At 41.4% G+C, this 12,165-nt stretch overlaps 1 protein-coding gene across 10 annotated transcripts in view; it reads left to right on the top strand.

The window, feature by feature from the left end:
* SLC4A11 (solute carrier family 4 member 11) overlaps nucleotides 1–12,165 on the top strand; it is a 124,157-nt gene that overhangs the window by 88,233 nt on the left and 23,759 nt on the right. For all 10 annotated transcript variants that reach the window (XM_015863019.3, XM_015863024.3, XM_032444207.2 and 7 more), the window contains 3 exons: nucleotides 4,099–4,183; nucleotides 10,769–10,894; nucleotides 11,522–11,635. In XM_015863019.3, coding sequence (XP_015718505.2) covers nucleotides 4,099–4,183; nucleotides 10,769–10,894; nucleotides 11,522–11,635 — 325 coding nt within the window. The remainder of the gene's footprint in view (nucleotides 1–4,098; nucleotides 4,184–10,768; nucleotides 10,895–11,521; nucleotides 11,636–12,165) is intronic.

The raw sequence follows: 12,165 nt of genomic DNA, 5'->3' as shown, positions 1-12,165 counted from the left end.
CCTGCTGTAAATCTCAAGAAAACACTTCAAAGATGCAGGTGCTGAGGGGATGCAGAACAGTAGGGGGTTGAAATGGTTACAGGATTTTGAATCCAGATGCTTAGTTGTGGATGGGATTAATGGATCACTGTGTGCTGTCAGTCCAAGGTACTTAATCCTTACAATCAGAAGTCTCTGAAGAAGCTGCTGCTTGTCTTTCCTGCAGCCAAAAGACTTCTTGGCTGTCCCAGCACAGTAATTTCACTTAAAAGTTGCCTGTCATTTCTTGGCCTGACTTCCCACTGTTTGATCTGTAGCTCTGTAAAACGTTACTTGCTTTGTACTCTAAAGTTCGAGGGAAATGCTGTAACTCCACTTTCTTTTCTGGAATTTCCTGTGTATCGGTCCCTGCTTTGCTTTTCTGTTCAGAATTTCATTCTTTACAAGCAGCATACCTGAAAAACAAACTGTATCATCCCTAGCCTGCTGTTCCTGTCCTTGAATTGCAAATAACCTTGAGGTTGTCTCTAGTGCAGAGGCTGGTTAACATATAACTTCTTAAACTGAATTGACTTAATTTGACCTGCCCATCTGGAAATGAGCAACTCTCTTTTTCCAGCATAGTCCCCTTGCTTATAGGTAGCACTTAATTTTGCTAGACTCTGTACCTGCCCTTAAGTTTGCAGGACAAGTCCTGCAATGCTCTCAAGCATAGGTCATTCAGAGTGGTGGTTTTAGGAGTAATTGTGGTAAAGCCATCTTGACTCTTTTCATGTGGTCTTCCAAAAGTGGTGCTGGTGGAGAATTTTAGGTGTCTGATTTATACCCACAAAAGAAATTGTCTAATAAGAGCAGCCTACTTAAAATGTGGAGGCATTTCTGCTCTGGTCTGGTGAGCAGGAGGGCTGGATGCAGTGCTTGTAGGTGAGGACCCTGAAGTGGTGTTTTCTGCCTGCATTGCTGGGCTTGCAACCATGTCCAGGCAGAGCTTCCACAGCACTGAGTTGGCACAGGGAACACTGACACTTGCTTCTTTAACACTTATTCTTGGCATTGATTGTTCTTGGTCTGACTTAAGTAATTCATTGCTTTTAGAGATGTTCCAGCTCCCAAGGGATGCAGACTGTGCAGTAGTAATTCTGCTTTCTCATGTCTCTTGAAAGAAACTGCCCTTGTCTGAAATGGGACTTTGCAGAATTGATTTTGGAAGATGGGCTGTGAACCCCTTCCCATGTCCCCAGTTGGCAAAGCTTTGCCTGGAGAAGTGAGGTTGTGTTGAGGCTGTAGCCTGAGTGCATCAGTTCTAATGAAAGCCTTATGCAGAAGCCCTCCCCTCCTGTCTGCCCTGTGTAACAGTCTTCCAGAAAGGAACCACTTAATATGAGAACAAGCTCATATGAGACCAAGGGTGTAATTTCAACCTGTGAATCTCCCCTGACTGAAATAAATGCCCTAATCTGAAGCTGCTTCTAATAGCAAGCAAGCCTGTAGGAGAGTGAAGTCTTGATGGCATAAAAATCTGCCTCCTAACTCCCTTTTTCTCTTGATCCTGCAGTGATGGGGGAGAAATTGGGCTTTAGGGTGGTTGGTTGAGGGAACAGAAGCACAATTAATATTTTCTTCTATCCCTTATATTACTGGCTCAGAGAAATAGGCTAACTCAAGTGATGGTAGCTTGTGAAAGAAGCATGGAAGGGGCTGTGGAATTGAAGATGTAAAGCTATGAGCTTGCTGTGGGGATGCAGCTCTGGTAAGAAAAATCTTTCTGGATAAGGCCACCTGGGATTTGTATGTCATGTCAAAAAGATGATAGGGCCATATGAGAGAGCTGCCACCATGAATGGGAGTGGAAAAGAGGTCCAGCCAAACTCTTCCCCCTAGTAGGGAAAGAAGCAAGGAATGGCAACCCAAGAAATCACCAACTCTTGAGGGTGTGAGGAAGCAACTCAAAGTGCTCCCTCTTTGAAGTATGAAGTAAATGAAGTGCCAACGTTGTCCTTTTTATTTGTATATATATTTAAATCTTGGGAGCCTCAAACTCAGAAGATTTGAGTGTTAAGTTAGAGCAAGAGGAGGTTAAGTTGTACAGGATAAACAGTGTTCCCCATATTTAGCTACAGATTTGATGTCAGTGGTCTCTATAGAAACAGCACTGAGCTTTAGCTTGACATCCTCACTCCAAGCCAAACTTGCCCGCAGGCAAGAAATAAATGCGTAAAGAAGGGTTCAAGGGTCTCAAACATAACCCGCTGCCTCACCTTTTCTCAAATCTGCCTCAGTATGCCTTCTGGGACACTAAGATCAGTACATTTCTGCATTTCCTGCTTCCTATAAGCAGGTAGTACACGTGAGCGTCCCCATCCTGCTCAGCCTCAGGCAAGCAGTGAGTATGTGGCTTCTTCCCCCCAAAGGTGAGCAGCTCTGAGCATCCTTTTCCCATAGTCACTGCAGCGAGACAAGTAAACATATTAGTCATTAAGCCATTGTGATTCTCTGGCTGACTCGTGCCTTTAGGAATGTCTTTCTGGGGGGAGAAATTAAATTGCTTTTTAAGTGCATATGGCTTTGATGTCCAAATATGCCTGTTGATTTGAGTTCATAGTTCGTTGGTATTTTTCCAGAAATACTTGAAATGCAGATATGTTCTGCCATTTGTTTTCCTTTCCGCCTGGTTGTTCATTGTAGAGAGCTGAAAGTCTCTACAAGTAATAAAGGTATATTGGCAAAATGTAACACTATGACATGTGGAACGTAAGATGTGATAAGGGCTGATAAAGGAGTTAGAGCTTTGAGAGATCTTTTGCACCCAAAAACCTTGAGTGTTTGATGTTCTATGGTGTATTCCCTTTGTAAGAGGCATTTTCTTATTCCGTTTGATGTTGTGACATGACTGAATTTTCAGTTACTGCAAGGCGGGTAAGAAAAAGCAAAGCTGTGTGTCTGTTAAGAGAGCAGGGCAGGGTCAATCCTTCCCATACAAATAGCTTCCATCCATTTCTACATAAAACAGCCAAACCTGTAGACAGATGACCTCTGTGCTGCTTTGAGGTGGTCTGTTAATGCAGAATTGATCTGTGACTTTCTTCTCCCTTTACACTGCCCTAGCAGTGGTGATGCATCTTGTGTCCCATGTTCTGCAGGCAGTCTGCAGTGTTTTTCAAGAGGCAGTTGGGGTGATTAACACTGTGTTAATTAGGCTGTGTTTTCATTTTGGAGCAGGACGTGTACTGAGTTGAGGGTAACAGGGAAACGAAAGTGTTGTCTACATTGATGCTTTCCATGTGCTTTTCTTAATAATGTAGTTGAGAACTGGGAAGCTGTAAGTCAATAACAGCTGTCTTGCATTTCTATAAATCTCCTTGTTGCCTATGTTATGTGTCAGTTCATATAAACAAGCATTGCACCTTGCAGGCCCTCAGACCACAAGTAAAAGGGAATATGTCAGGTTTTTGGAACTGTTTCACAACGATCTTACTGGTTTTTAATAGACAGAAACTACCATTTGATTGTGTGAAGTTACTTCAGGCTGTTCCCTTTGAGCTGAGTTGGGGATGTAGACAGTTTTAGCTCCCAGACTATACCAGTTTGAGGCGTTCTCAATTGTGGCCATGCTAATGGAAAGAACACTTTGTGCAGACCCTCTTACAGACACTTCACATGGCTTTTGTGAAGAATTTCTTGGTGGGATATATCAACAAGTTGTCTGGAGCAGTGGGGAGAGCTCCTTATCCTTGTGTTTATCCTATGGGTACCCACATGTTATCCCTATGCCCTGAGGTCTAATCCAGCTGTTGGCCAAGGGGTGTCTTTGACAGGTTTCTTCCATGCTGTACATCAGCTCCCTCATCTACAAAGCAGGGATGTGGATATGAATAGGAGGAGAAAGAGGGAAGGAAGGGAGGATAATAGGGTGGTCTGGGGGATTTTTCTCTCTTACAATGCTTTTCAAGATATAGTATGAAGAGTGAAGGGTCTATTTTTATTATCGTTACGAAATGCAATTTGAATGCCCTATTCAAAATGACCAGTTTTTCTCCTATCAGTATTGAATAAGGAGGTTAATCTCTTTGACAATACATGAGCCTTTAAACTGACACAGCACTTCCTTCCTTTCTTTAGCTGCATGAGTTTCTCAATGTTGGCAAGGGGATTTTTGATGACATTGCACGAAGATTTCCAGTGTACGCGTTGGACTTCACTGACGGTATGTTGGCCAGTATTTATGGAAACGTTGGCCCGATTTTGAATTTCTGTGATACGATGTCCTGTTTACAGTGTGCATTGAATATGTTCTTTGATATGTGCAATAGCTCTCTTATTTCTTATTTAAACAAGTATGTTGATTAAAGCCTGTGAATAGGCAGCAGCGCACATTATAGATGAGAAGCTTGCAGTATTCCCTTAATGAAGATAATAGCTGTATGTAGATGAGGATTTTAATTCCTATTAAGCTATGAGGTGATTAAATAGATTGATTATTGTTGTGTGCAAATACAGTTCAACTCAACGCAACCTAATTAGTCAGTAGCGGCCTAATAGACCCTTTCTGCTGTCCTTGCAAGCCACCATCAACAGTAATTATGGTGATGCAGTGGGAGTGGAGAGTGCTTAAACAAAACCTGAGCTGCAGTAACTTCAGCTCAGTGCCTCTTAAAAACAGGATACGGCTTGTCTTCTGTAGTCAGATCATAGAAGCAGTAATATGGTGTTTATACTGAGCTACAGGTGTTGGGCTCTGTGTTGTTCCCACAATAGCAGTGTTGCTTTCCAGAATTGCTCCCATTTCTACTTGTGGGCTTTTACTTCTAGAGGTTCTTCTAAGCCATGAAAAGTCTTCAGAGCCTCAACCAGATATCAAAGCTTGTTCAGTTCTTTACAGTTTTTTGGGGAGTTGATTAATAATCATCTGGAATCAACACCAAAAAAGAACTTTGCATAAAAGAAAGATGTAGAGTGTAGGTAAGGAGAATTTGAGAGATGAAATACCTTTCTTCTGTTATTTGAGCCTTGGGCTAAAGAGCAGGTGTGATGTAAGAAGACAAGGTGCATACACAAGCATTTTGCAGTTGGTGGCACCCATTCTTCTAGAAAGAATGAAGCAGAATGAGCTGCTAGCTTAATACTGTGGTTATGCTGGGTACTGACTACAGGAGCTTTGGAATTGCTGGAATGGAACTGTTTCTATGAGGCCTAAGATGAGCAGAGGGCATCTCTATGTGAAGTACTGAGGAAGAAAAATGTTAAGAAATTGTTTTCACAGTAGCAGCAAGGAGCCTGATTAACAACACAAATATGATTTCTTAGCCAGTGCATCACTAGCATCAGCTCTGTTAGAGGGCTTGAGCTCCTATTTTGTACACCCCTGAAGTGGTTTCAGGATGATTGTCGTCTCCATGGCTATTGCTTTGTAGGGCTGCCAGATTTCAACTGATTGTAAAGGGGAGGGAACTGAATAGGCTTCTTGCAGCACAGAGAAGCATCATTTTAGGAATGCTGATTCTTAGCTGTGTCTTGCTATGCTTATGGCTGTCCATATCCTGAGTGTACAGCAGGTTGACAGGCAGAAGTGCATCATATGATGGTCATGTAGCCAACACAGGCTGACAGCAAGTTTGGGAACCCATTCTGGGGTTCATGTTGTTGCTCTGCATGTGTCCAAAGTAACCTTTTGTGTTCTGCTTCTCAGCCTTGACCCTGCCAACTATAGCCAAGTTGGCAAGCTTTTTACACACCAATGCATGCAGTAGATCCAGACTGCCCTAGACAAGATGCTGGGGTTGGCTGGCTTGGGAGAACTGTTCCTTTGGCTGCATCTGGTGAAATACTGTTGTGGTGAGAATGTAGCATTGTAAATATTGCAGAGAACTGTTCTGGTGTAAAGTGTAGATATAGTGTATAGTCATTCATTGCATTATACAGCTTTTGGAGAGAAAATATACAGAAGAGAGCTGAGCAGAACTTGAGAACTCTGGCAGCTCAAATGTGAAGTTCACCTTAGAAGGAATCATCCTCTCTTCCACGTATGATACAGGGAAAGGAGGAGAAAGTCTAAAAACCTGGAAGTATTTTTATGTGCTACTTATCAGAAACTGGAAATTAAGATAAATTCTTTAAGGATTGCTGTGAAATGAAAACCAGATGGAGTAGAAAGTATCTGCCATAAACCACCAAATCTGAAGGTGATCAAGAATGTGAAATTCCTGGACCATCTCAAAGCAGCAGTGCTCCAAAACATTGGGGATTTGAGCTATCCAAATATCTGCACTCCAGACAATCACACGTGCATCATCAAAGAACTTTGAATAGCAAAGATGCTTCTTTGCTGAATGGTTGGAATCTAAATCCTTAATCTGAGAAGCATCCTGGGATTTTGGTTGAGATACATAAACCGATTAAGAAGCTGAGTGATAAATAAGGCTTTTGTATGGCCAGCAAGTATATTGTCAGTTGGACTTTTTTCTGTGATTGATCTCATTCACATGCTGCAGAAAGCTGGCCTTGAAGTTATCCTTTGCCATCGTGATGTGGGAGAGAGCAGAAAGGAGTCATCTTTTTTAGTTTCCCCCAGATTAGGAATTAGTTAAGCTTAAATTTGCTTTGGATTGTAGAAGTCTTCAACTTCTGAGTGTTCAGAGATCAAAGAGCTTTCTGAAGGTTTGCTCCAGAGCTGATGGTACAAGTTGCTTGTAGTAAATGGATTTTAGCAGGAGCATCTGAAGGTGAAAAAGTGCATTATGCTGAGTCTAAGGAAAACGTTTATTTTGACTTTAAAGCTAGGGTTAAGTCAATTTGATGTGTAGTCTTTTCTTAATGACTGTGTTGTTCAAGGCTCTGCTTTCTTTCTTGAAGCAAAACTTGTACAGAACCTCCTTATCTTGTCAACAGTTTTAAAACACTTGTTACCAATTATTTATTACTTTGAAATTCAATCAAAACTTAGGAGCTTCTTGAAACTTTTGGAACTTGAGGCTGGTTTGAATGAAAGAAGGGACTCCTAGAAGGTACCTGGACTCAGCTACAAGTTTCTTGCCACCCCTTGAAGACCCTACTTTTATTCTTTGGTTTATATTTCCTGGTACAACATGGAGGAATAAAAACAGTTTATGGAGATCTCAGGGGGAACACGAGGTGTCTGAAGCTCTTAAGATGAGCTTTGGCGCTGGGTTCTGCTGTATACCTTCACCTCTCAGGGAAGGAAGGTGAACAGAAGAGATAAGGGTGAGGTTGATTGTCATCCCTGTTTGCCTCTAGCTGTGTTGGGTGGAGAGTTGGCTGAAACTGTTGACTTCTCCCTGTCCTTGGTCCTGCAGGGGTCCCTCATCAGTTCTTGTGAGCTCCTCTGCCAGCAGAATCCTCAGGAGTTGGTGACATTTGTACATATTATTTATTCACTGTTCCCTAGTCTGAGCGTATTCTTGTCTTTGTCCCAAGATCAGCTGGATCTACTTTTCCAGTTCTCAGTCTTGCTTGTTGTAATATGATTTAATCTTTGTAGGACTTACGGAAGATTCATCTTCTGCGTGTCCTTAGGAAGTTGAGTGGAGTCCAGCGGCTGCTAACAGAAGTGAAAACCCAGCTTGAGGGCTTTAGTGGAAGTTTATGATGTTTTGCCTCTTTATGGCTTAATACATGGAAAGCTATAGATAGTGTTAATATTAGCTTCTAACCACTGAAAGGTATTTCTTTTGTCAATGTTTGAATAGACGTATCCTTGCTGCTGTGATGCAAATCGGTTTAATTAAACCTACTTTGCATTAAATTTTTCTGAGAATTGGGAAGGAATTCAGTAGTCAGATGAATCATGGACTGTCCATCTCAAGTTGGATTCAGTAGGTGTACAATTAGTAGATGTGAGGAGCTTCAGTCCCAGCCCCTGGGCCTGTAAGTCTTAAATTACTGTTACAGAATACCAGGCAAAGTGAGGCCAACCATGTGCTATTCTCTGAAACTCTAACCTTGTCATTTTAAAAGAAAAAGTCACTTCTGAAATTCAAGCAAGTAAAATAGAACTGTCATGTCGATGAATGTAATCACTTCCCCTTTCAGTGCGTAGATGTACCTTAATTTCAAGGGATTGCTTCTGTAATAGTTAATTACTCAAATTTCACAGCTGAACTAAGTTGATTTTTGGCTACAATTTGATGTGCTGCAGTTGGAGTGACACATTTTTCAATAGCTTTATGAGCCTGCTGCGGGTGAAATGCTATCGTAACGCAGCCCACCTTTTCAGAAATGAAGTAATGACAGTCTGCAGGTTGCTAATAAACCCTGATGATGTTTAGCCAGATGTTGATTTCAAAAAGGTAAAAGGTAAATTGTGACTAATGCTGGAATTTAGTGCTTGTCTCAGAGGAGCCTCTGTACAAGGAGGATGTACTTGCTCATGATTTTAACTGCAAGTAGAGAGTGATCAATAATATTTATGAAAGGGTATGTTAAATTTGATGTAGTTATCTCCATTATGAAATGAATTTTTCTGCCACCGGAAGGGTTTCTTTGCTCTTTGGATCTCCTGTGGCTGAAAATGGACTAAAAGCTTGCTTCTGCTGGGAATCTTGGACTCAGCCATAATGCTGCATAAGGATCTCTGTGATCAGCAAAGACTCCTGCTCTAATGTTTGCTTGCAAAATAAGGCTGAAACCAAAAGCCATGCAGAAGTTTTAGTGGTGCCCTTCAAGGCTTCTTCCTTCCATCTGCTTACAGCATAGTTTAACTTAACTGTGATTTTAGGAAGCACCTTACCAGCACCTTACCACTTACAAACCTTTCTGTATTTAGAAAATGAGCCTTTTCTTTCATTTGTTGCTTCTCTAGTCCTGGTTGCCTGTCCTTTTATGAATGCAAAGCTTTCAAGCACTGCTGCTTCTGATCTTTCACATTGGAAGGACTCCTTTGTTCAAAGAAACCTGTGTTCTGGAGCCACATCATTCTCAAAACAAGGAGTGATAATCTCTACTTGTAAAACTAATGCTTAGTCTCTTTGCCTTGCAGAACCTTTTGTCCTTTCTAAAGGTCTCAGGCACTTGGGGGTGTGAGGTGGGAGCCTGTAGCTGTTCAGCTTGATCACATGAGAACACTTTATCTGGAAAAAAGGACATTTCAGGCCTTGTGGTTGCCAAGAGTGGTCAGGAATGTGGTCTGTGGTTTCTGAATCTTCACAGTAAACTTAAAAGAATCTGCCCTGAAACAGCTGGTCCCATGACTCTTGGAAGGTCGGGCTTATATTTGCATGCTTGAGATGTCTCCTGTCAAGTTTCAGCTCTCCCTGTTTTCTTACTACTTTTTTTAAGGATGCTGAGCATCATTCCTATTCATGTCTACTTCTCAGGTCTGCAAACAGGAGCCTTCACAAAGTGTCCTTTACTCATGTGGCTGCTTGATCATTACACATTTTCTGTTGTGTTTTTTTTGCTTTTACATCCTCCTTTTGCCTTTATCTCTGCATTACAAGCAGTGCATAAAGCAGATGTTAGATAAGATCTGGAAGTCATTGAGTAGTTGACAATTGCTGGAGTGAAGAGCAATCAGTTGTGGCAGTGCCCAGATTTTATGTGTGACACTAATAGCCTCAGATGAAAAACGCTGTATTCAGATCCAGCTCTTGTGCTAGTATCTTCCTTTGACAAGAGCCTGATGGTAGCAGAGGCTTAGATGGGTATTTGGGAGCTTAGGGGCAGATGCAAAGGAACTCCCTACACATGTGGCTTCCACAAGTGGGGGAGTGTGGATGTCTCTTAATCTGCCCAAGTGACTCAGCAGAGGCATCGTTGAGGATGGTGATACAGGCAGACTGAAGGTTGTGTTGGCTTTTAAAAGTTATTTTGGAGGAGATTCTTTCTGCTATAACCATTCTAAGGCTGCTCAATGCAAAAAACGAACCCCCCCCCATAAAAAAAAACCCTCACAAAAACTTATGCTTCTTGCTCTTCTTGAGCAATGTCAGCTGTTCTCATCTCATATCCTTTCTCTTAGGGGTGATATAAGCTCACTGGGGATGGACATCAGTCTGAAAACAGGAAAGGGAAGGGAAGCTACTTCAGAGGCCCTTAAATTCATGTTATGACACTTTAATTCTCTTTCTGGCTGCTTTTGTTATGGCTCAGTATGTTTTTTCCGATGGAGATGAGAAGGGGTGAGTGGCTGGAAAAGAAGCCATTCTTTCAGAAGGGCTTTTTTTAAAGCAAAACTTTTAATGTACGCATTCCTGACCTCTTGTGCTATTTGTTTTGATAAGTCCGCTAGCACTAATTGGCTCAGAAAAGCACATCATTGATTCAAGCCTTATAATCTCAGATTTCTACCTAGGGGAAAATGAAGTGCTACATGTTTTCTTGCCCTGAGCATTGTGAGTTGCAAAGGCGAGTGATCATCATGAAGCTTGTTAGGGATATAGCACAGAATACCTATAAAGTTGGCATTAAAAAGGCAGGAGGTGGGGATTTATGAACCCTAAGGTTCTGGCTTCTGCTTTGGTCTTTTTTTGAGCTTAAACTGGAAAAGTGAACAAGCTGCTCCTGGGATTTTCTGTTTTGGTGATGCCAGAAGTGTCAGCTGAAGCAGCCTCTATGGTGGTGCTGCTGGTGGTACTTGTTCTGGTACTAGGTGTACAGGAATACAGCTGTGCAAAAGCAAGTGCTAAAGACTACCTATATTTTTAGACTAAAGTGGGCTACATTTCTCCTGGCATGTTTCAGTATTAAAAGATCTAATGGCACATACACCTTTTTTGAACAAGGTTTCAATGATTTCCAAGTGTGCAGCACTAACAACTTTTTGGGTTTACACTAGGTATTATTGGAAACAACAAGGCTATAGGAAAATACATCACAACTATGATCTTTCTCTATTTTGCCTGCCTCCTTCCATCTATTGCATTTGGGTCCCTCAATGATGAAAACACCCGAGGAGCGATTGGTAAGTTTATGCTCTTTGTGTCTCTTTAGGGATCCAATGTGTTCAAGTTGGGTAGCTCTGATCACTGAGTTTTTACAGTTTTTCTTTGCTGAGTAAAGCATCACTGACTGATCTTAAGTTCACAATTTTTCTGAGAAGTTGATGATTTGGGGGTAATATTAGACATGAATGGCTAGAATTATACTTTTGTTTTATTAAGTAGCACTTGCTTTGTAGCTATGCAGTGTACTACATGTACGTTTTCCCAAGGCAAGCTCCTGGGTTTTAATACAGATTTCATTAGCAGTGTCCAAAATGCCAATATAGTGGAGGATATGTTGTTCTGTCTTAGTTGTATCTCTGAAGAAGTTCATAAGATCTAGTTAAAATTCTGTTCTAATGATCTTCCAAATGAAACTTGTTGGTATCCTAAATTGTTGCACTGTTAGACTTGGTTTTTGTAGGTCCTGCACTTGGCTATTTGGTTATACTAGTTTGCCAGCATTGGGGTTACTTCATGCTTTCATGTCTCAGCTCTACGCATTCTAAGTATTCCTTTTATTTATCAGTGAGTGTCTGCTCTGTGAACATAGAATTCTTTGGTTAGAATAAGAAATGTTTCTTTCCTTTCTTCCCAATTACTCACAGATGTGCAGAAGACAATTGTTGGCCAGTGTATTGGAGGGTTGCTTTATGCACTCTTTTCTGGGCAACCTCTCGTCGTGCTCCTGACTACAGCTCCTTTAGCACTGTACATTAATGGTAAGCCTGTTAAACATGTACACTGGAGGCTGATGTGGTTGAGATTAGTGAAAAGTGGCTCTGTGTGAGAATCTTGTAACCCTACTAGAGTTCTAGTTGCATTTCTTTAAGTCAATTTTAAAGGGCTACTTTTGGTGCTGAGAGAAGCAGCTTGATTCATGTTTAGTTAAAGGAACTTGGTTTGAATGGAATGATCCCGGGAAAAGAAAGAGTCATGAGAATAAACGTTTCTGCTTCAAGGGAGAAATCTTTTTGCCTGGCTATTTTCTCACAGAGCTGCATTTCACCACCTTGAGGATAAGAGCCTGTAATGAGGGATCTTTATCACTCTGATACAGTGTGATAAGTAGCTTTCCAGTTACAGCTGGGAGATTACGCTATTGAGCCAGAGATGTAAAGGAGCAAACTCACTCAGTATATCTAAAAACAATTGAATGGACTACAATTAAGTTGGAAAGATTTAGTTTGCAGTGCAGTGACAGAGTAAACGTGGTACAAAAACACACGAGATCTTTTTTTCCGACAGCACC

This window comes from Coturnix japonica, chromosome 4 (assembly GCF_054131305.1).
Source record: "Coturnix japonica strain WE chromosome 4, WE-NBRP24, whole genome shotgun sequence".
Taxonomy (NCBI): Eukaryota; Metazoa; Chordata; class Aves; order Galliformes; family Phasianidae; genus Coturnix; species Coturnix japonica.
This window is presented reverse-complemented; position numbering and strand designations above follow the sequence as displayed.